Source organism: Lonchura striata, chromosome 3 (assembly GCF_050655825.1).
Source record: "Lonchura striata isolate lonStrDom1 chromosome 3, ASM5065582v1, whole genome shotgun sequence".
Classification (NCBI taxonomy): Eukaryota; Metazoa; Chordata; class Aves; order Passeriformes; family Estrildidae; genus Lonchura; species Lonchura striata.
Window position 1 is genome coordinate 86,356,737 of NC_140705.1, and position 27,393 is coordinate 86,384,129.

A 27,393-nucleotide genomic window follows, 5' to 3' on the forward strand; every position below is an offset into this window, starting at 1 on the left:
TTTCTTAAAAGAAAAAGAAGAACAAGAGAATGAAAGTGAAAGGGAACACAGGACAAAGGAACACAAGACACACCAGACAAAGAGAAGAAAAGGGGATGATAGTTGGATATAAGTCTGAAAGAAAATCAGAAACAAAGCCCAAGACTTCTTAGAGAGTGTGGCTGATGCACATGCCAAAAATACACCAGCTCTAACAGAACAGGTTATTGTCATGGCTTGGCCTGGGACTCATTAATTAACAACCGTCTTTTGGCAGAGCCATAAACCCCCTGAGAAAACATGAGGTGAAAGCTGAATAGATGATGTGCTCAGCTCAGCTCTAATCCCAGTCCATGCTACCAGTGAACACCCTGATCTCCTTTCTCAGGGAAATTTCACCTTTATTGGTTCTCTTCCCCTCAGTGCTCATAATGAATGTGATGAGAGGTTAAGATGTATTTTGCACAGCTCAATGAATAAGATGGTCTGATTTTCCGCAGACAATTGAGAACAGACAGCAAAACTGCCTCGAGGGTACAGAGGTTTCCTAAGAACACTCCTGGAACAGGTAAAGAAGAAAAACCACACAGACTATCAGTGCAAGACTCTAAAACCAGCAAGAGATTTATTCTTGTGTATTAAATGTTAAAAATCACATGCATAATTATAGAACATTTTAGTTAAAAAAATATTTCAAAAACCAGCCCTGACAGTTTACCTGCAACTGCTATAAAATATATATATATATATATATATATATATATATAAACATGATGATTTTCTGTAATCAAAAATATTAGACAAGGATGCAACCATCCAGGTAATGCTGAGTGAACTGATGCCCTGCATCGGACAGTCTTGTCAAACTCCTGCTAGTGAAACTGAACTCACCCCAGCCAGTTCACAGATGCACAGATTCAAATGCAAATGACAGCTGGGAAAACAAGGAGTGGAAGAAAATCGTATTTTGCACACTACAGCCAAGACCTGTGAAAGGCCGCAGTAGAATATCCTAAAAAAGAGCCCATGGTACAAGAAATGCAACCTCATAGGTTGTCTCCTCAGACATGCTGGTGGATATATTCTGCATAACTGGCCACGTGCACAGTGCCCCTGGGTCCTGTAAGCAGTACCAGAAATGTCAGCACATATTTTACCAGGCACTTAAGGTTTAAGACATGTTTTAGCTCCTAAGGAAGGCAGCCAACAAAGATGTTTGTAACAATTACCAAGGAACAGATATAAAAATGACAGGCTCCTGGTTTTAAGCAGCTGAGTTATTGCTGTTCTGAATAATGGCCCCATATGGGTCACTGTTAACACGCTTGTAGACAAAGTGAAAGACCTGGGGCTGTGGACGGCTGTGCAACTCAGCCTTGATCTTCTGAGGGTAGGTATCCTCTGTCAGTTGTTGCCAGGTGTCATCAACAAAAAGAAACAGTCTGTATTCTTCTGGATTTGCCACTTTAAACTTCTCAGCACAAAGCTGACATACATCTTCAGTAGTGATATATGGCCTTACTAGCAAAGTCTTTCCTGTACAGCCACTGGTAACTTCCTGGAATGCAACACGAAGGTAGTTCTGTGAACAAGAAAGTAGACATCAGGAACTTGAAAAACCCTTAGCCTTTGAAAACTGAAAAGCCAGCAACAAAAAGCAAGCTTCTCCCTGCTCTAGCTGTGAAACACACCCTGGTGATTTCTGGATATTATGGCCATCCCATGAGCTGCAGTCTGGTGTCTAAGCCTGGCCTAACCCAGCTTTACAGGATAGCATTTCATTTTTTTTACAGGGATTCAGAAAGAAAATTTACTCTGCACCAATTGAGTAAATGCACCTGATCTTGATGCAAAAGCTGGATCTCTTCTCCTGTAGAAACTCACACCCACAACTCTGGTAACAGATACATTCTAAATAGGACCTACAGGGAAATGCAGTTTCATCTGCTCCCTGTTTGTTTTTCTCTTGGAGTGATGTTATGATACTACTGTATTACCCTATCGTCTGCTTTATGCCCAGAAATGGGTCCTGGAACTTTAAGCTGGGTCCAGAGGAGGAGTGGGAGCTAGGGGAACTCTGGCGCAGGTTGTGTTCAGGCACTCATTCCCCTGTGTGCTTGGGTTTGCGGCATGGAGGGAGTTACATTTCTGCTTTTGGCTACCTTGGTTTTAGTCAGCTGAGGCAAGAAGTTTTCACAGGACTGCAACAGCAATCCTCTGGTGGCTTCTATGGCTTCCTCTGGAACTGCTCAGCTCACTTTGGCTCAACAACCAGACCACTGGTGGGAGCCGGACGCTGCATCCCAGCTCTGGACCTCAGGGGAGGCCAGGGCAGCTAAAGAGGGAACTCTAAATCCACTAGCAGCAAGGAGCTTCAATACCTAACAGTTATTAATTTTCTCCCTGCCTGCCCTGTGGGCACTTTGTTAAACAGATGGTTTTTGTCACTTTCATCCAAGAAATTCCTTTCATATTGGTGGGAAGGAAGTGCCAAAACCCATTTTCTTTAGAGAAAATGTTAATTCTAGAGCATTTTCTCCTAAAACTGTCTCTAAACCAGAGACAGTTTTAAAAGAAAAAAATAGTTGGAATTAAAGATTAAAATGCAGTAAGATTGAAGGAGGTGGAAAAAATTACAGCGAGAAAGAGTTGTTTATTGACTGAGCTGGCACCCATGGTTTGTATGCTGAATAAATTAAGTGTGCGAAATTCCAAATGGTAGAAGTTTACCTCTTACAGAAACAAGCTGTTAAAAGCTAGGACTGAGAAGAACCTTCCAATGACTTAAGTTCCAAAGAGCACTTTTGTCTAATCAAGTATTTCTTTATATGACAAAGACTGAACACTAAAGCTCTGCAATAGATTTTTAAAATGGGACTGAACAGAACGAAGCCTTTTTTTTTTTACCTGGTTTGAAGAACTTGTAGAAAAAACCCAGCCCCAAATAGGGCAAAACATACTAAAATTAATTTTTAATGCAGCTACCACTCACAAGACCTGTTTTGAAAAGCACAAGTTTTTAGATGGACAGGATTGCTGGAAGAAAAGGCTGAATTTTTTTACAGATGCCCAGAAAGCTGTATTTAATTGTCATCAAAGTACTGGGGTTTTTGCTTTTCCATCCATTTAGGGAAGGTGGAAAGACAGCCTCCAGGGCCCAAGAGCCAGCAAGGCTGTGAGACTGTGGCACAGAAATGCCATGACCACACCATCCTGTTTCCCTGGTAGAAAGATGACTGGAGCTGCAGAAATGTTCCATGCCAGTTGTAGGCAAGGTGCTCCATTTCAGGACTGCAAGACTCAGAGAGAGAAGAGAGAAAAATCACCATTTTGAGTAGACAGCAAAACACTTGCATTTGTGCCAAGCACATCCTGTGGGTGGTGGGATCCACTAATTTGAGGCTCTCTTTTGAAAGAGACAAGAGCAGGAGAAGCACTGGACACACTCGGTGACAGCTCTTCCCTGCCCCCTGCATCCTCCTGCATTCAACTAAACACTGAGTCTGTATCAAGTTCATCTGCAGAGAAAGAGAAGATGGAACTTCCAACAAAATCCTGCAGAAAGAATCTTCTGTCATTTCCTCACCCAGCAGAAATAAAGGTGCTGGATGCTCCTATGGAAAATGCAGAGTTTTGCTGGAAAGAACAAAGACTCCAGCTACTGGAATCTGACACCGAAGTGCAGGTCAGGAGAAGAGAACGTGGATCTCAGGGAGACAGACAGGCTTTGGGCACTGGAATTGCTCGTAATCGCTTCTCCTCTTCCTAACTGCAGACAGCTGAACTAAAAGGAGTAAATCCTCTCTTCCTAATTCCAATACCCTCCCCTCTTTCAGCTCACAAACTGCTGCACCTTAATAGTCAGTCCAAATCAGATGGAAGAGATGCAGGCCAGGTTTCAGAAGATGAAGTGATAACCACTGCTGTGTTACTCTCCAGTTGAAGGTACTGCCCTACTCTAGAAGAGCAGTACAAAATACAGGGGACAAAAAAGAAAAAACAAAACACAAAGGTGAGGACATCCCGTATCACAGAACTCTGCTGCCTGCTTAAACTTCAGAACTGTCAGGGAACATTTCTCCCACCTCTCCTCTCTGCTACCTACTTTGTCATCACTGGCTACTGGGCAGCTAGGCTGATTTATACCTCTGGAAATCTGGATTTGATCTTTTGAACAATAAAGCATGCAAAAAAGCTGAATCTGAGATACAATGCAGTTTGTCCTCGCTTCATGTAACTTAAAAGGGAAGGTAAGAAAGCTCTCTTATTTAGTGTTTTCTTTAGACCATCATAATGAAACTGTCTATTTAATAAAGAGTGCAAAGATTTCAAAGAGGCAAATTTGACAGCAGTAATCTCAGCACTGTTTCACTCCACATGTGGCACCAAGGAAATTTGCTATGAATCATACCTCTCAAATGGGTGTTTCCAGCAACACAATCATCCCATTTTCTATTTCAGCCCTAAGCTCTACCTGAAAATCATCAACTGAAGGTATTGTCCTGTTTGTTGTCCTCCTCTTGTGCCACTGCCGGAGAGTATCTCTGGCCTCTGAACTGAGCAGCTGGGCAGCTTGTTCTTCCTGGAAGTTCTTGATCAGTGAAAGTGCTCCATAAGCACTTGTCAAATAATAGCCTCCTGTGAAGGACAGCAAAGGAAGAACTTCACAGAGTGGTCACAGTCACAAGTACAGGCAATTTTCTTTGAGATATATATAAATACACACAGAGAGGCACCCAGCCACACACATATATACAAAAGTTGCCAGAATATTTACACATAAAAGGAAAACCCTCCCTGGCCTGCACAGCACTGGAGGGTGTGTTCTCAGCTGCTCAGAGACATGCAGGGGTTGCATGTGCTGCATATTACACAGTGGAGCCTTGAGTCCACTCCTGCTGAGGAAAGCCATTTCCTTAAATGACTGATAATATAATAAAATCTTTTAAAACTCTCACTTGCCCTGTCTCTGTGAAAGCTAGGAAAACTCTGGTAACTCCTTTACTCCTGAGTACTTACTCCTCCTTTCTTAGAACTCCAGCTTTATCCTAACAACTTTCTAACAGTGTTTTAGTTTCTTCCCAGGCTTCAGAGGTGGATGAAATAAACATGGCTGTTGAAACAAATTAAAAAACAATCTAACACTGTTCATCAACTTAAAAGCAACCAACCTCAGTGGCAATAAAGCAACAACTGAGTGTGAGACTGAGCATGTACTCTGGAATCATCCCAAAGAGTTGCCTTTATTTTTAAAACAACTACTCATCTACCACCTTCTTAGCATTCCCCAGAATGTCCAACTAATTCAGGAGATGTTGTGTACAGTCCTGCACACTTCCCCTTTATTACATGAGTAGAGAACAAATTAAAGGCACAAGAGAGTTGCCAATGTACAAAAGAAGCTGTGGATCCCAAAGTAAAAATCTCAACAGGAGCAACAGTCTGCAGCAACCAGGAGAAACAAAAGACGTGCTGTCTTTTCTTTTTAAAGCCAACTATTTGGGTGGGAGTGTTCAGCTAAGAGCACAGTCTACGCAGAGGCATTCAGATATGCATTTGATTCCCACATAGTATTTTCTGTATTAGTGCCAGCACTCCCTCTCAGCCTTTAGCTTGGCAACAAGATGAACATGTAAAATTCATGCAAGACCCATTAGACAAATTGGACAATATATTACATTTGAAATGCACAACTCCAAAGCCCTATACATTTTTTCTGCACAGCAGAGGTGAACTAATGCCTATGACAAGCCCAGCCAATAGACAGACTATCTTTGCTGCATTCAAAACAAGACTTAATAGTCCAGTAAATCTTTCTACTTTTCAAGCATGTTAATGATCTCCAGCTTCACATCAAGTATTTTCCATGCTAAGACTCCTAACAATGCACTCAAGGATGCTTTGTACAGCACGGACAGAACAGACTAGTGCCAAATTCAAGGAATCATGGCATGAATTCTCACAGGCATAGGGGCATGCAAGAGGATACAGCAATTACAGAAAGCCAGGATATAGCACAAACAGGAAACATATACATATACCTAAACACACAGTTAAGCTTGGCTGCAAGAGCCTTCAAACCTCCTCATAAACCTTTTAGATCCTGGGGCCTACCAAGGCCTTGCAGAAAACTTCTTAATTAAAAATACTACCATGGAAACAGCAAGGAGGCAGATTTCCTTGCCTCCAGCAGACTTTAGCCTTCATTCTAGAAATGCCTCAGGAAACATACTGCTAGAGCTCATAAAAAAACTTCATGAGAAGCAAATATTGGGAAGAAGTAAAGATCATTAAAAGGGGGTAATATTCTCAAAAGCACTTTCACAAAGGTGCAAAGTCCCCCAGAAGTTTTCACAGAGCATGTAACCCAAGTCTTATTATATGCCTCACAATTTGCTGAGTGCTGTTGCCCCATAAATCCTCTCTGGAAATTTTCAGGCACAAAAGGCTAGGGCCATTCAGCACCTGCACAGTGCACATGTTTGCCTGCTGAGTCAAAACGGATTGGAAACAACATTTTTGCTCACAAAGCAATACACAGCAGCAGATTTTCCAGCTGCTGGGGTTTGTGCTCTGCAAGATACCCAGCAGAGGAAATAATGATGACCTTCTCTTGTTACACTATCAACATCACCGTAATTAGGTCTCCCCTTAATAGGATTCCTACTCAAACAGGACACCCCCTCACTAGTCCTTCAGGCAGTTCAAGTAAAAATAAATAGATTACCTTCTCCATGCAGCAAGGATGGATCCAACAACTCCATCATGTATTCAATTTCGGTATCCAGCTCCAGCATATCACACTGGGCTAGCACATACGTCAACACAGGCAAGAAGTCATCAGCTCCATACAGCCTCCCTGGGTTGAAGAGAATACAGGCAGTGAGAGACAATTTTTTTACCAGTTCCCATGTTTGAAAGGAAAACACTCTTTTATGTCTTCTCTACCCAGCATGTCTGTATTATTACAGACCCTCCTAAAGTCACCAATGAGCAGCAAAGAGAACATCACCTGATACTCGCTGTACAGGAGACCAGCTCAATCCTGTCCTTCAAACAAACACAAATCTTATGATGCACACCTTGAGGCATGCAAGGGAAATTTAGAGACTGGGCTCACGCTGGCAGCAGCTCAACTGGTGAATTGCTGAAAAGGCTGCTATGCCAGTCTGGCCTGACCTTCACCTGCACAGCTACCATTGCCTAAGAGGTGATGAATAGACATTTTCTTTATACATCCAGGGATTGTATCCACTTTCTGGAAGCATCAAGACACAAATACCAGTCTCTGAGTATGAATCCCACAGCAGAGAAGCTTGAATATAAAAGTCTATTAGATTTGACAAGAAAACTCAACTAATTTCCTTGACAGACAATTGTCAAAAACACCAGAGAGGTGTTTTACAAACACCAGGTGCTGCACCTGAAGGGAGCCTACAAGAAAGATGGGGAGAGACTGTAAGGGCCTGGAGTAAGAGTGATCCACAAAGACTGTCCTGTACCTAGGCCTGTCTGTGCTCTCGGCACTTTGCCTGTATTTTGGCTTTCTGTTCAGAAATCTCAGTGTGGCCAAATCTCTGGGTCAGACAAAACGGTGTTCACTACAGAACAGATGTGCTGGTCACTCAGAATTGTCCAGAGCAGGAACCAGCTTACAGCTCTAGTAAAACTCAGGTGACACCAGCTAAGGCACACGCTCCACCTACTACATGTATCTGGCTGAAGTATAGATACTCAAACAGCTGCTGGCTCAATGACATGTTTAACAAACTTTACATGACAAAATAAGACAGCCCAATAAGCACTTGTCACATCTTAGCCCAAGTCTCCCAGTACAGCACTTAACCAGCAGCAGCCTCTTAGTATTTTCCTTCTGCATGTTGGAAATACCTTACTCAATGCAATGACATCACACTATGGAGAGATGAGTTTACAGAACTTCAGGTTAAGATCCCTATATCCACTTTTAAAATGCAGAGTTTTGAAATGCAATAATAAGCTGGGCAGGAGCTCAGTCCTAAATCTTGTAAAAGTACCGGGGGGCTTGAATAGCCATGAGCTTCCACCATTCATTTCCAATCTCCAAAGAAAGTAGGTGTCTTGATCTGCACCAGACCCAGCTGTACATGCAGTGCTTCCTTAGAAAGAAAACTGCTAAGCACCTGCAGTAGCTTCTACTCACTTAGGGGAAAAAAAATCTTCCACTACCACAGCTTTGCTACACCTTAGCTCATGATCTGTCATAGTAGTGTGCAAGAGAGAATGTCAGACTTGCACCTATAAATTCATGCCATCCAGTACAGCATTTTGGACCACTGATTGCTCAGCAGTCTTGACTGGTCTGTAGTGCCATTTCAGTATTTAGGTTTGAAAGGTGCTTTTGGGTTCTTGCTACAGTACAGAAATAGATGTCACTTGTGTTCCAAAAGCATGACAGAAAGTGTCCAAATGAGAACATTCAGTAGCACAGCAAGCCAAAAATATTGTATTAGAGGCTGCTTTTCTCCACCTATTAAGATAAAACCATTGTAGTTGTCATAATGCATAGATGCTAAATATACAGTGTTACCTCTATTACAATTTGCAGAAAAATACTCTTTTAGAATCAGTGTTAAATTCAAGGCTCACAGGACAGCCTTTCTGCCAGGCAACTTCAAAAGCCTACAGTTAAGGAAAGCTACTCTTTTTCAATTGCTTCACATCTGTAGGATGCTGTTCCTGGAATGAGGTAAAACAATGCCCTGTTTTGCAAAGTTATCAGTGGTGAACTAAGAAGTGGTATCATGCTTCATGCTGCTTTTGGTGTTGAATTATGCTAAACCCAGTCTGACTCATCAACCCCAAAGTTAAACAGCCTGACAGGGATGTGGCAAATAGAGTAAAGTATCCTTATCTAAAACCACAGAGGCTGACACAACTGGCATGGAGACATCTGGCTGACAGTCAATCATTTTGTACTCCAGAAGTCCAGTCCTGCTTTCAAACAGCAGGATCTTCTAATATATCCCTTCTGGGAGTCTGTGAGGAGACTCCTCCCTTGGGTGGGAATGCCTGTCATCGCCACTCCTGGAAGCCGAGCAAAAGCCCAGCCAGTTGTTGGTCTCAGTAAGAAACATAATCTCTACTCAGTAATTGTTTTGGGTCTTTTTGCTAGCTTTAATATAATTTCTTTTTTATAATTGTTTTGATATAGTGCATTATACTATTCTAGACTATACTTATAGTTGTTACTTCTACACTGTGTAGTAAATAATTCAGATTAAGATCTTTTTAGTACAATAATTTATCATAATAAATAATTCATTTTTATATGACTCTATCTGGTTTGTCATCCTTAATCCTGTAGGATCAAGTTGTACAAAGGTTCAATCACGCCTCTATAATTCCTTGGATTTAAAACCATTGACAAAGTCTGGGCTAAGACTGAATCCAGCTGTAACCAGGCTCCGCTGAAAGCACCAGGGTTCCTCCTACACCACAGGAGGGCTTCTCTAATTAACTTTGCCAGAAGCTGCATTCCACCCACTACAACAGCTCAGCTTCAGACTGACTTCTTAAGGTATGCAGCCAGATAGTTCAGAGACAGCAAGTCAGAAGCAGAGAGCAAGAATTCCTCTCAAAAGGGCAAGGAGAAGCTACAAGGGCTCCAACAGTAGACCTGTCTGCAGAATGGGCTGATTCCTCTTAAAGACAACATCAGGTATGAAATATCAGTGAACCTGAACTACCAGAAGCACCATACCTGAGTTATTCTCCATAACAGTGTATATCAATTTGCAAACTCTCAGCAACAGCATGACTTTCTTTTCAGGTGAATACATCTTCCGCATAGTCATGAACTTGACTTTAATCTTTTCAATGTCCACAAAGTCTGGTGTTGGAACAAACACGCCCAGTTCCTGAGGATTCCTCTGCCGCACCAGCTGCAGGTTTTCCTTCAGTTGTTTCCAGGAACCATCTGTGGTATGAAACTCTTTCAACATCGCTTCAATGTGACCCTTCAACGGTTTCAGAATGCACTTATGCATGGCCTTCTCCAGCACAACATCTGCAACAGGAAAACACAAATCCAGCTGACTTCCCCCTATAAAGCAGAGCCAGCATTAACACAACCATTCCCTAAAGAGACCCTGTAGAGCAAAACCTACTTTCTAAGGCCCATTTGTGCATTACATAACCTGAGTTTCCAGATGTTTGTTACTATGAAAACAGAGGCAGAGCAGAATCTGTATTGAATTGTAATTTCTGGCAATGTGGTAAATAAAAAAAAAAACACAGCCACACAAACAGACTGTGGATAATTAAAAAAAAAAAACACCAAACAACAAAAAAAGCTGAGGGTCTATGAAAGTTTTTCTTTTGCTGGTCGGAAGTCTGCAAGTTTAATTTTAAGTTTAGACTTTTAACTCCCAAACTTAATGTGAAACACAGTCAAAATTGTAATTTATCTCATTTGGCATTAAAGCCTGTCCTTTTTGCGTCATTTCCATTTGAAACTATAACTCAATGAAGATTTCCTAAAACTTGGCTCAACTTTGTCAAGATCTTTATGAAGCTGGACAGATTACAGGCTTTAAACTATAAATGAAAACCAAGCTGTGTTTGTCCAGCTTCAGATTTCATCACACAAGCTTATATACAGCTTTGTCATCAAGTTCAAAGTTCTTTGGCAATTGTAAGCACATAGCACAGTAACTGCTAACTTCAGGGCTTATTTTTAATTCTTGTTCTACTCCAGTTTTTCTTTAACCCTCATTCTCTGTTTTCATGGTATGGATTGTCTCAACAGAGAAAGGTCTTTGCTCAACATTTTCTCTGCAAACTTTAAAAGCCAATTTCCTTTCTCAGCATCCTTATGGCAACACAGCTTACATTAGTTATTATGTTACATTGATTATTTGTTTTGTGGTGGGAAACATGGCAGGGAATGCTCCTGCGCCATGCCATCCCCGCAGGAAAGTGGGGCAGGACCAGAGCCTAGAGCAGGCAGATGGACCAGAGGAGCACACAAGAACTGACAGCACACAGAGGAGAGGCTGTGTCACTGCTAGGTCACCCGTTTATACAAATTAACAGTGGACATTCTTGTTAGTAACAGTGACTCATTACAGTTTCATTAAACCTTATGCCTGTCCTGGGTTCTTTGCCTGTACTTCTGTGGTTTTTTTCATACTATGGCCTCTTCCTTTTCTCCCTACTCTCCCTCCATTTTTTTTTTTTTTTTTTTTAAATCACATACGTCTTCTAAGGCTTGGAATTTACACAGACACACACACACTCTCCAAACAAGCCTTATTCTATTTTCTTGCTTTTTTCTTTCATTTATCATATTCTTCAGGCCTTTTTCCTTTTGGGTCTCCATTCCTCTCTTTCCCATATAAACACCCTTCACACACACTTCTCTTCCTATGGTGCCTTGAATGCATATGTAGCATTTTTTCTGTATTTGTCAGTAAAGGCATGATCAGTCTGAGACATGTTCTTGGTGCCTTCTCACACAGCGGACACGGCTGGATCCAGCTTCCCACCAGAGCCATCAATTAACAACATTAGCAAGTGGCAAGAATTCAAACAACTGATCCTTATCTATTGTACTTGGTAGAGACACACAATCAGCACCAAAACAGCCAGGTAAATAGAAGCATCACCCTTCTGCACAGAGACAGAAACTGCCTCTCCCTGCCATCAAAGCAATCCTCAGGGTTCATGGGGCAGAAACAATTGCAGAAACAATTTTCCACCAAGAAAAATGCATGCATCTCACCCACGGGTACGTTGGCTAGGTAAATTTCTATTCTAGAGTGTACAAAGAGTTCCTTGGTATCTTCACTGATGACTATTTTTTTTTGCAATTCCACTTTATTTCTACTACCCGACTTTTTCAAATAGATAAAACACCAACTGCTATGCTTGTAAGAGGAACACCTCTGCAGTGTGCATTCCAACCACCTGGTCTTGTTTATTAAAGCAGTTGGTGCTCCTAAACACCATGCAAAGTGAGAAAGCTCTATCCCCAGGAAAGCTAAACTCCCACAGGCTTCCAGTGGAAGTTTTGTAGATGAATATTGAGCACAAGCCACCCTTCATGTCAAAAAAAGAGGGATCATTTGTTCACAAGAACCTCAGGATGTGACTGATCCTCTATAGGAATAGGAGGCAGAAGCAGTGCCTCCCCAGATCCCACAGGAACTGCATGCTGCTGGGAGAGAAAATTCCTCCCCAGAGCCCCAGTCCATGGCTGGGGCCAGGCTCGTTGTCTGTAGGTAAGAAGTGGAAGGTTCACAGTTTCTGCCCTCAACCCTTTGAAAGGTAGTGCGCCACTTCCACAGATGAACCATGCAGATTTTTACAGCTGGGCAAGATGGCAAGGTTTCTTTCATATCTGCTATTTGTCAGAGGATCCAAAAGCAGTGCCTGGAAATTGCTTAGAAATTTACTCATTCACATTCCACAGTTTCTATGGAAACTTGAAATAATTTTGAAGCAGCACAGAGGAAGGGACCATATAACTAGTGGCTGTGCTCAGAGCTCCATACAGGCACAACAAAACAAAGAAAAACCACAACAAACAAAAATCCTTCAAACCACACAAAAAAACCCTCAAAACAACACACAACCTTTTTTTATCCTTTATGAATTCTTGGCACGCACCCAGTGGTAAAAACCACTGAGTTCTGTCCTCAAATGAAAAAGTGGCAAAATCTAACAAGCTGGTGAGGCTAACAGCAACAAGATTGATAATGGCTGACTGTTTCTTTAATGGTCAACAGTAATACCCATATGTATCCTAACAAGTACAAAGCTTACAAAAAAATTATATTATTAAAGCCTGGTAGGACAGCACTTTTTGCGATTTGAGTCTTAGAACAATATTCAGTGTCATGGCACCTGTGAGCATGTTTGGGGCCAGACCACCCACCCAGCAACACTTTCTGCAGCACTGTTGCTTCTGGCTGCTTTCAGATAAAGGTGTTTTTGGGTAAGATTTCATAAACCAATTCTCAATCAGCAGCAGTTTTCATTGTTTGACTTCCAAAGGCCACAAAAAAGTATATGAGGATTTCCCAGGCAAAATCATTATCTAAGTTGTGAATTGAGGACTTATTTTTTACTTTAACATCTCTGTATATTTCTAAGATCCAAATCAGCAACAAAAATTATGTTTATTTCAGATGCATATTTTCAAATATCCTCCCAGGATGCTTACCACTCCAAAACCAAAACAGATACTCTTCAGATATTTTTTTTTAACTGAATATAATATGAGCTGAACACTGTGTATTGTTCCTGAAATGCTTATAATTAGCTTGTAGCCTCAAAATGGGAACTGGAAGTGCTTTGATAAATGAATTGTAAAGACCAGCCAGCTAGTTTTGTTGTAACTTGTGGAAACACATCTGTATCCTGTGCTGACATGCTATTTTTGTTTTGCTGCCAACCACACAAGTCTGCATCTAGACAGGACAACATATTAGTCATTGCCAGTGTCCTTACACAGCCTCCTTACAACCGCACTTCCTCAAATTGTAGGCTGCTATCCCCTTTTCCAGGCTCTCTGTTTCCCTGCTACCTACCAACTATTGTTGCTCCACTGATATGACTGTCAGATTCCAGTCCCTTGACTTACACTCAAGCCCTGTTTACCAAGGCCAAACCACTCACCAGGGAAAACAGAGGTCAGTAGCAGACTGAGTGAGCCTCAGAACCATCACAAAAAGTCATGGTCCTGCACAGGTCACATTGCCTGGGAGCTGAAAGCTGAAAGTTGCTTTGGAATACCACAGCGTGATGGCCAAGCATCCATTTTTTGGTGGGTGCAGACATGGCAATCTCTTCCACAGGACCAAGAATTGAAGTAAGACCTCCCACAACCCACATTCCTTGATAATCAGCACAACCCTGAAAACAGAGGTCAGATGGAGGTGGTTGATCTACAGGCAGTGGTGGCAAAGACCTCCTAGGAACTAGGGGTGAAAGGTAAGCCATCCCCTCATCACCTACATAAAAGCACATCAAAAACTCATAAAATATTTGTACTAGGTGTGCTCTGCTTTAAGCAGCTGTGAGCTACTTAAAACTCATGCTATAGCTGTGTGGCAAGCACATGACTTCTCTTGAAGTAGCAGGAAAGAAAAGAAGCAGGGGAAAAGTCACAAAGGAAATCCAAGGGATGGTCAGAAAAAGAACCTGGTCCCTGTCTCTGCTCAGTATTTTTACCGCTCCTTCCTACATGCCCTGTCCCGTCACTCCTGCGGTGAAAGGAGATGTTTGTAAGACTAAGCTCAACATGAAAAGATGCAACAATGAAGGACAGGGCACCAGAACAAATGTACAAGCTCCTAAAAAGTAACACAGTGAAAAAAACAGCTGGCATGAGTTTTTCAAGCAGAAATAGCAACATACCATTCTAGTTCCTTCAGGAGGATAACTGGATTAGTAAAGAAGAGAGGATCTGGGGTGCGCTGCTGCTTAACCTTTTTAAGACCCATAGGTCTAATTCTGTGCACCTTCAATGTAAACAAACAAGGGAAATACTGTCTTGCCATAATTACCATAAACGGCATGTGCAGAATACTGCACTGAGAACCCAAGTATCCATGGCTGACTGTCAAACAAGACAAGACATTGGAGAGGAGGTACCATGAGGGCCAGTCCTGGGCTTCAGTTAATGAGTATGTCCAGCTGTCTGCCTGCAACTCCTCTGTACAGACCCAAGGCCCTTCAACAAGGCATGGACAGCCAATAAGGGACCAACACATTCTCTCCAAGCTTCTTTAACATTCAGCCTTTAAATATCCCTAACATATCAGAAATACCAAAACAAGTAATAGGTGGTATTGTTTAGGGACATTCCCATATGATCAGTTAGTACCTTACTGACAAGTGGTTTAAACCAGTAATTTCTTGGTTCCAGGCTAAATTCAGACACTGAGACTGAAGTTGTTTAGATGTCAGATGTTAGATCCCACTTGACAAAGTGACAGCATTCAACCTGACTCAGTTCTGTTCAAAGCCAGGAAAAGATGAAAAGACAAACAAAAACTCCTAAACATTTGCTGATCAAACAGCTCTGGACTATCAGGGTCTCCTCAGACTAGTCTTTATTCTGTGGATACAAACTGAGGTGTGGATAATTAAAAAATATATATATTCATCCTTAAACAATAAAGAGCCATGTGCCTTACTCCTGATTCTGTCCCAACATGGAGAGTCACATTGCTTTAGGGAGGATTAACAGCCTACAGTCCTAAGGTTAGAAGGCATCTGTCAGGACTTGAAACCCTGAAGGATATTTTTCCAATGACTTTGCAGAAGCTTAACAATTTGATGGGACCCCTATCTGGGAAGCCTAAAAGATCTGCTGCAGAAGTTTTTTGCTTGCAAGAGTCCATGATGCAGTTCTAGAAGAAAAGCTACAAGATCAAAAAGATCATTATGGAGATGTTGAAAGAAGCTCCAAGCACTGAGGGCTTCACTAAACCTGGGGAAGCTGTTCCAGCACCTACTGAAGTTAAGGAGATAAAAGAGGATTAAAGTGAAGCCTGAATGACTCAGAAAGGAGTATTATGCCAGAAGCACACATCCAGCACCAGGCTGACACATTGGAGGAAAAAACTGCACAGCGGAAGTGTGAACTGATGAGAGAGGATGAACAACTACTTGTAAAGTTAAAATTTGGGCTGCAATTCCATATTGAAATAGTCAAGGAAAACTATGGAGAACAGGCAGGGCTCTACTTCATCAAAAGCTCTCCATAGGGATGATTACATTTTGCTGTCACATAGTTATCTACTTAGATCAGCAACAGCTGATGCTCCTGATCCACTGCAGTTGTTTGCTGGCTCAAGCCAAAGGCAGTAGATGATTCAAAAGCAAGTTCTTTCTTTGCTTAAACCAGCCCACTTTATAAATTAATTGTGTTTAGTCACATGATCAAAACCAGACTTTCTGTCGCTGAAGAAAACCAGGGCAGTTTGGGTTGTTATGGCTTATGCTACTCCAAAGCGAAACATTTAATACCAGACAACATTTTTTCCAGTCTTGGGAGACTCACAGTCCGATTAAATCACACCCTTGTGAAATGAAAAATTCATAACACACTAGGCTTTCACAAAATTACAACCAAAGTCGATCTGTATTGCTTTGTCAAATATCCAGCACTTTACAGAAATGCAGGCAAAAATGCACCTGCATCCTCTGCTTAATTTGGTGCTCTTCTTCCATGTAACACCCACCTAACAGTCTTTATTGTTATAGTGAGAATATGACATGTCTCTGAGTCTCAATACTGGGGACACTTTTCATATTTTTCTATTTGCTTTAGCAGTCCTTGTGACTTTTGATTGACTTTGTGTAAATGAAGCTAAAGTTATGTGAGAATACTTCATCTTGGCCAAGGACAGACAGAATGTCAATATAAAATTACCCTTGAGTCCTAGGGAAGGAAGTATCTGCCAATTTTGCACTGAGCCAACTGTTGGGACACTGGGGTATGGAGAAAAACAAACAAATTAGGACTGAAGTGAGCTCACAAGGAAAGTATTCCGCCCTGAGGCATGTTTACCTCTTAAATTCGGCTTACAGGCTCTTTTACAAATACTGCTCAGACTCTGCAAAAGAGGCAGAGAAATTTATGCAGCAACAATGATTTCACTTTTTTGGATACACAAATCTATCTCTCCTGTTAAAACATATATTCTAACTCAGCCATAACCACTCACAAACATATCTATCAGAGAAGTACAGAAAACTAGAGATCAGCAGCCCCTTCTCTCTCCTCCACATTTGTTTTCTAAAACTCTTACCTATGTTTTTATTTAGTTTCAAGTGCAGGGATAGTACAGCATTGCTAGAAGTGACTAAGAATGTCTGAAGGAATCAGATTTACTTCAAAATTAAGTTGTCATAAAATGTCTCCCTGCTTTTAAATGTCATTGGTTTTGAATTCTAGTTCTACAGCTACAATCCGTATGGTTAGATTTTGCAGTTTTAGACCAAACATTGAGAACTATGCCAGTCCACTTCAGAGAAAAATACATGTCTGCCAGCAAATAAAGGATTCTCTATTGTCAACAGTAAAGCAGGTAAAAAAGTAATAATCACAGGTAAAAAGTCCGCATTGCACCTATTTTAAGGATAACTTCTTATCAACAACTTCCTAGTGTAATCATTCCAAACTGACAGTGTGATTTGGGTGAGGAATGAAGGGGGAGGTTGTTTTAAGACTCAAATACTCTACCAGCCAAGTTAGCCCCACCTTTCTGAACTGGACAAAGACTATCACTATAAACACAAATTACACATTTTCACCTTTCCCCCCAGAATACAGAACAGTGTTTCTTACCTATTTGGTCTTCAGGAATCAGTGATTCAATTGGGGGATCAAGTTCAGAGCTCTGGGACAAGTAGTTCTTGACTTGGGTCATGAACTGACGAATTGTTTGCAGCATATCAGTGCTCGAAACATGGCACTCCTTGTTTTCTTGGAGAAAACTGACATAGTCCTGTACTAAGCATCCAAAATAGGTGCGTTTGTCCCGCGACATCTCTGCAATTTTCTTAATCATCCTCTTCTCAGGGGTCATGAAGGAACTGAAAACTCCACTGACTTTCTGTAGCTGAGATTTCACAATCTTGGGGAGAACAAATGAACTACTTCTTTTCTTCTTGGGCTTCAAAGGGGGTGCCATGCTCTCCTGGTCACTTTCCCCCTCAAAGTCCTCCAGGCTGCTGTTGGTGTCCCCCTCATAGCCAAAGAGCGGCATGCTCCGATCGAAGTCCAGAGAGTCAGATGAGGAGGTGGAAATGCTCATGTCGCTCAGTCTCTGCTGGCCTCTATTCCACGGGATGTGTGACTCAGAGATGGCAGCCGGCGTCTTTTTGGGAGCTGCTGGAGCCGGCTCGGGCAGGGTTTCATGTGGAACTGCAGCTGCCTCTGGCACACACATGGAGTCAGGCCGGACTGCTGCCACACTCCTGGAGGCACTGTCTGCCTCGGGGCACACAGCCTGCTTCTTCAGCCGAGGAGGCGGAATCGGGGTGGGCTTGTTCTGCAGCAAATCCAAGCCCCTCTCCTTCTTATGGCTGACTGTTTCTGGCATGCTCGTCTGCTTTATAGTCCTGGAAATCTGTGGGCTCATGAGGGTGCTATTAATAGCAGGAGGTGGTGGCCGGGGAGGAGGGGAGCAAGGCCTTGCTCTGCCATTCACGTCTGGAGTTCTCAGGGTCTGCCTTTTCAGACTTCCACTGACATCCTGGCTGTGCACTTTTAAGAAGAGAGGATTAATGAAACACAACGCTCCGTTGGTCTGGCTGCACTCCAACTCTGAAGGCGTTCTGGTTTGTATAGAATGCACTCCATTTATAAGGCAGAGCTGGCGTGAGTCTTTGTGAGCACTGTCCAAAGGCACAGGCCTACAGGGAGGTGAAGGATCTGGGGGTTTGCTGCTAGCCAGGGAGCTCCAAAAGTCTGAAAATCATCATTGCATTAATGTAAGAATGCAAAACACCATGCAGATGGATCTCAGAACATTCAACTCAACAACACCAGTTTAAAATACCAAGAAATTTAGGTAAGATTTTATTAATTAAAAGCAGAAAAAAATCCAAGTGAACCTGTTAAAGTACCACCAGACATAACTGCATGCTAAATTCCTGGGGATGCTCTTACTTATTTATAAATACCATGACCAATGCATAGCTTCCAATCAGCCCACTCAGCTTAAAATTAAACTGAGAATCAAAGAAAAGAATGGAGACTGTAATATAATACTTTTTACTGGCTTGAGACTGAAATGAACTTAAACTTCTCACTAGCATGTCACTCAGGAGAAACAAAGCAAGATTCTCAGCAGGTATTAATAAGCTCACTTCATTAAAGACAATACTTAAGCTGATTTACACCAGCTAAAGGCCACTTATAGAAACTCTACAAGTATCTTGGTTCAGTTTCTTTTCATAGTGAACACATGCAACTGTACATGAAAAGGCAGCTCACATTTTGCTGTGGTGGGTGCACACATCACCTTTAGCAGGCAGACCAAACATCCAAGTGTCTAATAGAGGTACTGGCCTGCTGCCCTGCCGTTGCTGTGGGGACAGTTTGCTTGAGAATACAGACTGCAGTGACACATAAAGAGACCTAGTATCCAGTCCCACACCAGCAGCATGGAAAACTTATGCTAAACAGCAAGTTACAGCTGCAGCCTCTGCACTTATCCCAGACAAGTGTCAGCATGTTTGTGCAATCAAGTCACCGTTAAAGAGCATTAGTTCCTGAAGGTATGAAGACTGAAATCAGATGTGCTCTTGAAGGCAGCAATCATGCTGAAATAAGGGCAGAATACCAGAGGAGGGAGATTTAGCTAAAATTTGCCAATCTTGACATGGTCTTTTTCTCATAGTGTGTCAAGATGGCTCACTGGAGGCAACTAAGCAATGATATCTGGGCCCAAGTGCACAAATGCCAAGCATCCACAACAGGTCCATGCCCAACAGCCATGTCCTGCCTGCGAGGCAGAAGACAGGAAATAGCCCATGGTGACAGGCCACGGCCAGAGAATGTCTCTAGGCACAGGCATGTTTCTCTACATAGTTATGCCGTGTTGTTTGTGTTCCCAGCTTAATGACTTCACATCCTGCCTGCAGATCGCTCAGTGCCTGTGCCTGGTACGTGGCTGCTGCAAACACACATGAAGTAAGCACTGTTGCAGGTGAAACACAAGGGAGACTGAGAGAGAATCAATTCTATGTTCAACACATGAACCCTTGCAGGTTGGCAACAGCCTTGAAATTATTACCAAAACTTCCTCCTGATGTTGTTTGCTGGGTGTCATGTCTCACTTCCTTATCAACCTATGACACTGGGCTATGTGCTATTGACTTGTGTTGTGCAGCCTAATGCACTAGAGAGCCCTGACAGGGGATACAGCTGTAAGTTCACACACCATGGGGTTTTGTGCTTACATGTTCCTCAAAGAAAACTCTCACTTAACAGGAAGGGGTCTTGGGAGTTTTTAGGCCTCTCTTGAGTCCACAGCATTGAAAGGCTGACTTTCTGGTGTGCTTTTCTGCACATGGACAGCTAAAAATCCATCAAAACCTGAACTTTGTTGCCTGCTTTTAGCTCATGGAAACCATGACCTGGTGTATATAAGGTAATTTATCCCAAATACAGCAACCACACAGACACTGATCCATCAGTCTCCTCTTTAGCTTTCAAATGCAGTAGCTACAGAAAAAACACAAACAATGCAGAGACTGTTCAAGAGCAAGACTAATTCTGCAGTAGGTAGTTCACAGTGCTCTGGTGACAAAGTGTGGTTGACCTGGAGAGCTTGATCAACATTACCATTGTTGTAACCTCTGGAGAGACTCACCTCATGTTACTTTAAGGCTTCCATGTGTCACTGGTAGACTGTCTTCATTACACTGTATCCCAGTCAAGACCTTTTACTTTCTTGACCTCAATAGTACCATATTTGCCTCTATTCCCATGATAACCCATAGTTTCACCTGATTACCTAAACTTGCAGACAAGCAGTGCAGAAGTAGTTTCTCTCCTCTCTAAAACAAACCCTTTAATTGCATTGCTACTGCAGCAAACCAAAATGCAAAGCACTGCAATACATTTCTGGGTATGGTTTTACTGCAAAATCCCACCAGACAGTTCAAGAGATCCTCATGCTAACACTGATTTAGAGACGATCCTTTTCAAAATCAAAGATCATTAAAAAATCTACTGTAACAAATGTTGCTGACAGTCAACCTTCCCTTCCTGGAGAAGGAAATTAATCCACTCAGCCCTTCGCTCAATGCGGAACTGCTTAATAATTCATCTGGGTGGGGCCAAAGTTGCAAATCCCACCAGGCTTTGCATCCATCTCCTTGAGCTCAAGGTATGCTTTACAATGTGTATGTGTTTGGCTGAAGCAACCAAAAAATGCAAGGACATCCTTGCATTGTCTTCTGGTATTTTAAAAATTGCACCTAAGCCCTGCCCATGAATATATTCTACACCATCATATATACACTCCTCATTTTCTAAATATGCCACTTTGTTGAGGCACTGATCTCAAAAATTACCATTTTAAAGTTTCTATGTCAATCTGAACAGAAGTTTTATTAACAGGGGACCTCAGTTCCTATACTCTCCTCACAATAAATTATAAAGCCAGTGCTGTATATAGCCTCACATAGCCAGTGCTATGTGAGCATGCAGACAACATTAGGTCTTGGAGCAGAAGCCACATTCAACCTCTGTGTGGAGACTGTGATATTTGCTTTGCCCAAGGGCTGCCCAGAGAGGGAAGAGAAGAAGGAAGAAAGAAACAGCACTAACAAAAATATCATAGAAACCACAGAAGAAAGGAAGAGCACCACTCTCTGTCCAGAAGAAAGTCTGGCCTGCCCAAATAAGAGAAATTGCTTTTCCTAACAAAATTTGTATCATTACTAACCAATATGAACTATTTACTGATACAGCTATTTCTTCAATGTTACAGGTGTGCTACAGGGAAAAACATCTTTGTAGAGAACTACTTACTCAGTCCAAGCTGAGCAACCTCTTCAAGTTCACCTTCTGTCTTTGCTGCAGCAATTGCATGAGGCAACTTCAGCGTGAATGGAAGGACATCTCTGTTACCAAAGAGAAAAACCATTATGGTTTTCAGCAACATCCATAGTTTGAAAAGCTTTTTTTTTTTTTTCTCCTTTTTGTAAACACTGGCAGTGTCTGATTTCTGATTTTCTTCTTCTTGAACTGTGTCAGGTAGCAAGATCCTTAAACACACAGCACAGTTAAACATTACATTACCAACCCAAGGGCTCCTTTACATTGCAGAGTGGTGTGAAGGGCAAATGACAGTCAAGTGCCCAAGACCTTCCCTAGGATCATTTCCACAGAGCCATCCAGTATTTTCTGTCTTTCCAATAGAAGATTTTGCACCTGGTCTCTTACAAGCAGATCAGTGAGATGCAAACTTGTTACCTACCCTTAACACTTCAAAAAAGCTTCTTACTTTCTGAATACACTGTTGACTGTTATTCCAGTTTTCAGAATAAGAATTTTATTCTAACTAAATGTTGCTAAACAGCAACATCTGTAGTAGAAGTACCATAGAATGAAGACTAAATGAGAATCCTACACAACTGGTGTCAGTATGAATTTTGGTTTTAAGGTTGTGAACAAGCCAACCATTTACTATAGCACAGACAGACAGTGGGTCTTTATGACATAAATATTCTCTATGTTGTATGTTAGCTTCTTGAAAAAACAGGATCTCAGAATTCCACTCACACACAAGCCAAGCATATACACAAGACTGATACACTAGCTAAAAAGCATTTAAAAGGCATTTTACATGGTACCACAGAAAATTCAAAGTCCAGATCACCACCATGGTTGCAATTCAAAAATAGGTAAATCCTCATGAAAACTGCTTGGGTAGCTCCAGCAAGAAATTCCCTCTGGTTTTAGAAAATCCTCCTGGATTTCCTGTGATGTACTAAATGGTACTGTCTGTTTTTCACAATAGCTACCTATCTGCCTCCTTTAGTCTATACAAAGCAACACTGAACCTAATGGATAGATTAATGCAAGAAATCTCTGTCTGGCAAATGATCTTGTAGGTACTTAGAGAATTTACCAGAGCCTGGCAAGTGGGCAGGACTGAAAGGGTGACAAGATAAGGAATATCTCCTCATTAAATACATTTAAATGCATTTTCAGCTCATTTCTCTTCCAAGTTCTGACCAATTACCCATGTGGTATCAGTGCTGCTTTTATTACATGCACGTAAACAGAGGCTGTAGCAAAGGGGTCTAAGATGCTTCTCTGCCACAAACAAAACCAGCAAGCACAGCAGCCCACATCAGAAATCATCACACGGTCAGCATGAACTGGCAGCTTTGATGCAGTAAAAGGACTGAGACTATCACAGCTGCCTGTCCCCGCTTCCTTCAGAAAATGTGCGCCTGGACAGTTTAGTTGTTTACTGTCTGTGCGTACATACAAAGTTCAAGCATCAGTCTGGAAATTTTCACCCACAAATTGAAGTCAAATTGAAAATAAAGGATAAAAATGCTAGCTACTTTTTTTCTGCATACCACGTGGAAAACAAGTTTGGTAACCATAAACTGCAAAGCTGACAAGGCTTTTTTTGTCATTCACCATTTAAACTGACATGTCCCAGCTGTCATATTCTACGTATCTGACATTTTTCCATCATGCTCCAAAACGTTTTCTCACCAGCAATTCCAAGAAATGGACTTTGCGAGCTAGTCTATGTTTGTTTTTAAATTAGCTACAGAACACTTAAGAAAGCATCACAAGATATCACCTAAAGTTCAGCTTGGCACCACCTCACAGCTGGGTGGGTAAAATCACATCAGCCTCCCAATACTCAGTATGAAGTAAGACAGAGACACTTGCTTCCAAGACTCATCTCTGATTTCTACCATTACCTTCTAAGGCTATCCAGGAATATAAACAGCTTGGCAACATAAATAGCATGCTGAACCAACTCCTCAAAACTCATTTTCTTGAGACGGTCTAGCAGATGTGCCTTGGAACATAGCACCATCTTACCTGCTAATACAGTAGAAAGCAATGAGTCTGAACAAATCAGCAAAACTTATTCCAGACCCCTCCAAGGAAAATGCTGCAAAGAAAGTTACAGGAAACAATCACACATTAATCCACTGTTTCTTAAAACAGTTTAATAAAATATATCTTAGATTATACCATGAAGTTAATAAGTTTTCACCATCAAACTAGCTACTATTTGATTAAGAGAAAACAACTCTGTAGAGAAATACATATTCCTGCTGAAGGCATTTTCAAGAATATACTGATAATCTTGGCAGCTGATCTACTTTTGTATTCCAAGGATATGGTCTAATTCCTGTAAAACAGATTAAGTGTGATAAGGCCTGCACAATGTTCTGCTAATAGACAACAAATCAATAACTGAGGCTTTGTTTGCCCAATGTACTAATATACTAATTTTAAATGTCTTATTTCCTCCTCTTGAATTCTATTCTACTCACTTGTCTTCACCCTAGGTGTGTAGAACCTAAAGGGAGATAAATTTTCATTCAGTTCAAGAAAACCTTTTAACCTGAAAACCATTAAAAAACTCCCACAGTTGTCACGTGCCATTGACTTGCACAAGGGAATAGGAAGACACAAGCCGTGCCTTTCATTTTCCCCCACTTGGCATCATTGTTTCTTATTGATACAAATACTTGTTCTCAGTAATAATGCCAATTATTCCAGGCTCTCTATGGTGCCAGTAGCAAATCTCACAGATCAAGCAGAAGAAGTTCCTAGAATTAAGCGATCCAGATCTTTTGCCTCTGGTCTAAAACCTCAGCTGTGACAAATGCCTAAAACCATCAGTAAATACTTCCCCCTTGTGGAAGAATTTTGTTCATAAAATAAAGTATATAATTATTTTCTAGATGGGAATTTATTAGTATAACAAGCCTATAAACACAGCCTTAGACCACATTTACATCAACTATTACTGACAACCTTCTCTTCGCTTTGCCTTTCTTGTAACTGGGACTAAAACCAGACAAATAGAATTAACTTTTTGTTCCTGGGCGCAAGGGAGGGACAGATAAAAAAGGAAAAACTCAACTAAAATTATGCCAGTTTACAAATAGAAATAGAAGTTGTGGGAATCCTTAAAACCAGAGGGAATAGAAGTTAACTATAGATTCTCTGCTTCAGGGATGTTTAACTGAAATTGTTGCTAATTTTCTCCAGTTTTCTCTTTGTTAAAATGAAATATTTACTCCACTTGCAGTTTCAGCATCACTCACCAGCTGCAGCTTCCTTTTTTCATTCCTAAAGCTCAAATTTATTTTTCACACCCTCCCTTCTAAAGATATGATGGCATTATTGGTTCAAAACAATTTGGAGTGTTAACATTTGCTCATTTCTACTAAAAAAAGAAAGAACAAATATAGTTTGAATTAAAAAGAGAAATCATTGATCTTACAACAGAAACAGTTCTAACAGGTTAAAATCCATTTAGCTATCACACACAAAAGCCCCAAAAACCCAAAGAAACCCAACAACAAAACCCACCACAAAAACAAACCAAACAACCCATCCCACACCTCAATTGCAGAGAGCTCATGACAAAGTTGCATTCAAGAACTGTCCCCTGTGTACAAGGAAATGCAAGGACATTTCACTGAAAGCAGACAGGATTATAGACTGTGTTTCTACAAAAGACCTGTAAGTTTCTAAGAGGATAACTACCCATAAAAATAAATGAATACTGGATTCAACAAGGTACACAACACAAACATTCCAGTTGCAGCAGTCTTAAGTGTTTCCAAACATCTGACCTCCTTGTGGCAGAATATGACTGACCCACTCCCAGACCCATCTCAGAGAGCAGCACAGGCAGTACGTGACATTATTTGCATTACTTTGGGTATCCTCTGCTGTGGGTTTCAGCAGTGCAAATGCTCCTGCATCCTATATGGAAAAAGTAACTAAGGAACAGCTGAAAAAGTATGTAACTCACAACTTACTGTATGTACTTTCTTTTATGGCAAATTCTTTCAGGCAGGACCCAGAATCACTGGACAGACGCAGAGAGATAACTTTCTTCTGCAGCGTTGCAGATTTCCTAACCAGAAATATCTGTTGTGGACAAGGCAGAAGGACGTGGTATTAGCTTCATCACAGATGCCAGAATAAATACAGATCATATACAAAAAGGAACTACAACAACCTCATGACATCTGCTCTAAAACATACTGAAATTGTACTTGGTCATTACTGTATTGGTCCAACACCTGGGTGTAATATGGCAGCATAACATTTGGGAAAAACATGTCCTTAAATAATTGAGATTCTTCTTACCCCAGGAGGCTGTGTCTGCAAAATTTCCATGGCTTCAGCATCATTCAGACCAAGCTGCAGCCACACAGGGTGAGTATGGAGGAGTTTGTCCAATATGCTTAGCTTGTTGGATAGGCTGTCATATCCAGAGTCCCGGGGGCAGCATTTTACATCATTTTTCTCAGGAGAGACATTATCCATATCCACTATTAGACTGTGGAAAATTTAGAAAAAAAAAAAAAATAGACACGCTAACCTCCTATGAACAATCACTTAGGTCAGTGAACAGAATTACCACGAAGCTCATGGCACTGCTGACACTCTGGGCTGGTACTTCTCCAACCGAGAATTCTTACATTTAGCATATACAAAAATTCTCCTTAAATGTTCTCAATCCAAAGCCAGCTTGAAGATAAGGCTTAAATTCTTCTGTGAGGTTGAAGAAATTCAACCATCACTTCAGGTACAACTGTATGCGCACATGTTATTGAGAGAACACTTCACTTCCCTCTTTGCTGTGCTAATATATAGAAAACCTTCTCTTAAAGGATATTTATGCAATTCAGACACTTTTATTCCCAGATCGATTGCAAATGCTGCAACACACAGAAATCTTGTTTTGTCATACCTGCCAGAAAAATATGTTCAATATGCTGACAATGAAGCAACCCACTGCCTATTAGTGATCACTGCACCAGAAACAAGAATTCTGTTTGGAGGGATTATTTTCACACCACAAGTCCGTAAAACAGCATCACTTCACTTTTTGCCCAGACTACTGTCTCTGCTCCAGCAGCTCTGTTACCTTCACAGCTGCATATCCATGTTTGCTCCCCTCTGCTAAGAAGAGGCCAGAGTGGGAGGCGGTGAGAAAGAGATGAGAAAAACCCAAGAAACAAGAAAAAAAAGTTAAAGCCCCAATAATCCTCCCTAAGGCACATCTTCCTTAAAAAATATGTCATATATGGCAGTCACTTCTTATTGTACTCCTGCTAAATTCTGTAAATATTTACCTTTTTTTTCATTTTTGCCATGAAAGGTCCTTACCTCACATTTTAATACTACACTTCCCAGGATCAGAAACAAGTAAGGAATTGTATATTTACACTCCAAATTCCTTTGGCTGTGGATTGACTGCTATGTGAGAATTAAAGGCTAAGTTATGAATGTGGCACAGTAATGTAAGGTTAAAATTTATTTGGAGCAGGGCATTTAAAGTTACTGCTACATTCAGTAATGAAGTAGAGTTTTTGGAGGCTGTAGATTCTTGTTATTAAAAATCCAAATAAACAGAATACTTTGAGAATTCCTTTTGTTATGCAACCCTTCACCATCATCCATATAATACAGAACACCCAGTACAAGTGCACGTGTGTTGCTGGCTCAAATTCTTCGTTTTTGAGCTAGAAATACATCCTGTGATTCTCCCCATGCTAGAAATCACTATAGAGCAGTTATTCTGGTAACAGCTTCTTGATGACAAAATTCAGGAACAGACAAAAACCACCCTGCAAACTCAACTAACTACCTGAGATGCCAGGCAGAGGATG

The 27,393-nt window shown here is 41.3% G+C and overlaps 1 protein-coding gene across 15 annotated transcripts in view; it reads right to left on the reverse strand.

Annotated features, from left to right (window-relative positions):
* The window catches only part of RIN2 (Ras and Rab interactor 2), a 90,100-nt gene that overhangs the window by 10,472 nt on the left and 52,235 nt on the right, over nucleotides 1–27,393 (reverse strand). For 7 of the 15 annotated variants that reach the window (XM_021543341.3, XM_085575612.1, XM_085575609.1 and 4 more), the window contains 9 exons: nucleotides 25,865–26,057; nucleotides 25,531–25,642; nucleotides 23,567–23,639; nucleotides 21,524–21,615; nucleotides 17,324–18,448; nucleotides 9,722–10,027; nucleotides 6,707–6,838; nucleotides 4,454–4,617; nucleotides 578–1,561 (listed from right to left, as the gene is read on the reverse strand). In XM_021543341.3, the coding sequence (XP_021399016.2) occupies nucleotides 1,244–1,561; nucleotides 4,454–4,617; nucleotides 6,707–6,838; nucleotides 9,722–10,027; nucleotides 17,324–18,448; nucleotides 21,524–21,615; nucleotides 23,567–23,639; nucleotides 25,531–25,642; nucleotides 25,865–26,057 (2,515 nt within the window). In that variant the 3' untranslated portion in view covers nucleotides 578–1,243. Of the gene's footprint in view, nucleotides 1–577; nucleotides 1,562–4,453; nucleotides 4,618–6,706; nucleotides 6,839–9,721; nucleotides 10,028–17,323; nucleotides 18,449–21,523; nucleotides 21,616–23,566; nucleotides 23,640–25,530; nucleotides 25,643–25,864; nucleotides 26,058–27,393 lie in introns of those variants that run through there. The other 8 variants (XM_077782015.2, XM_085575608.1, XM_085575611.1 and 5 more) reach the window with 4 other exon arrangements.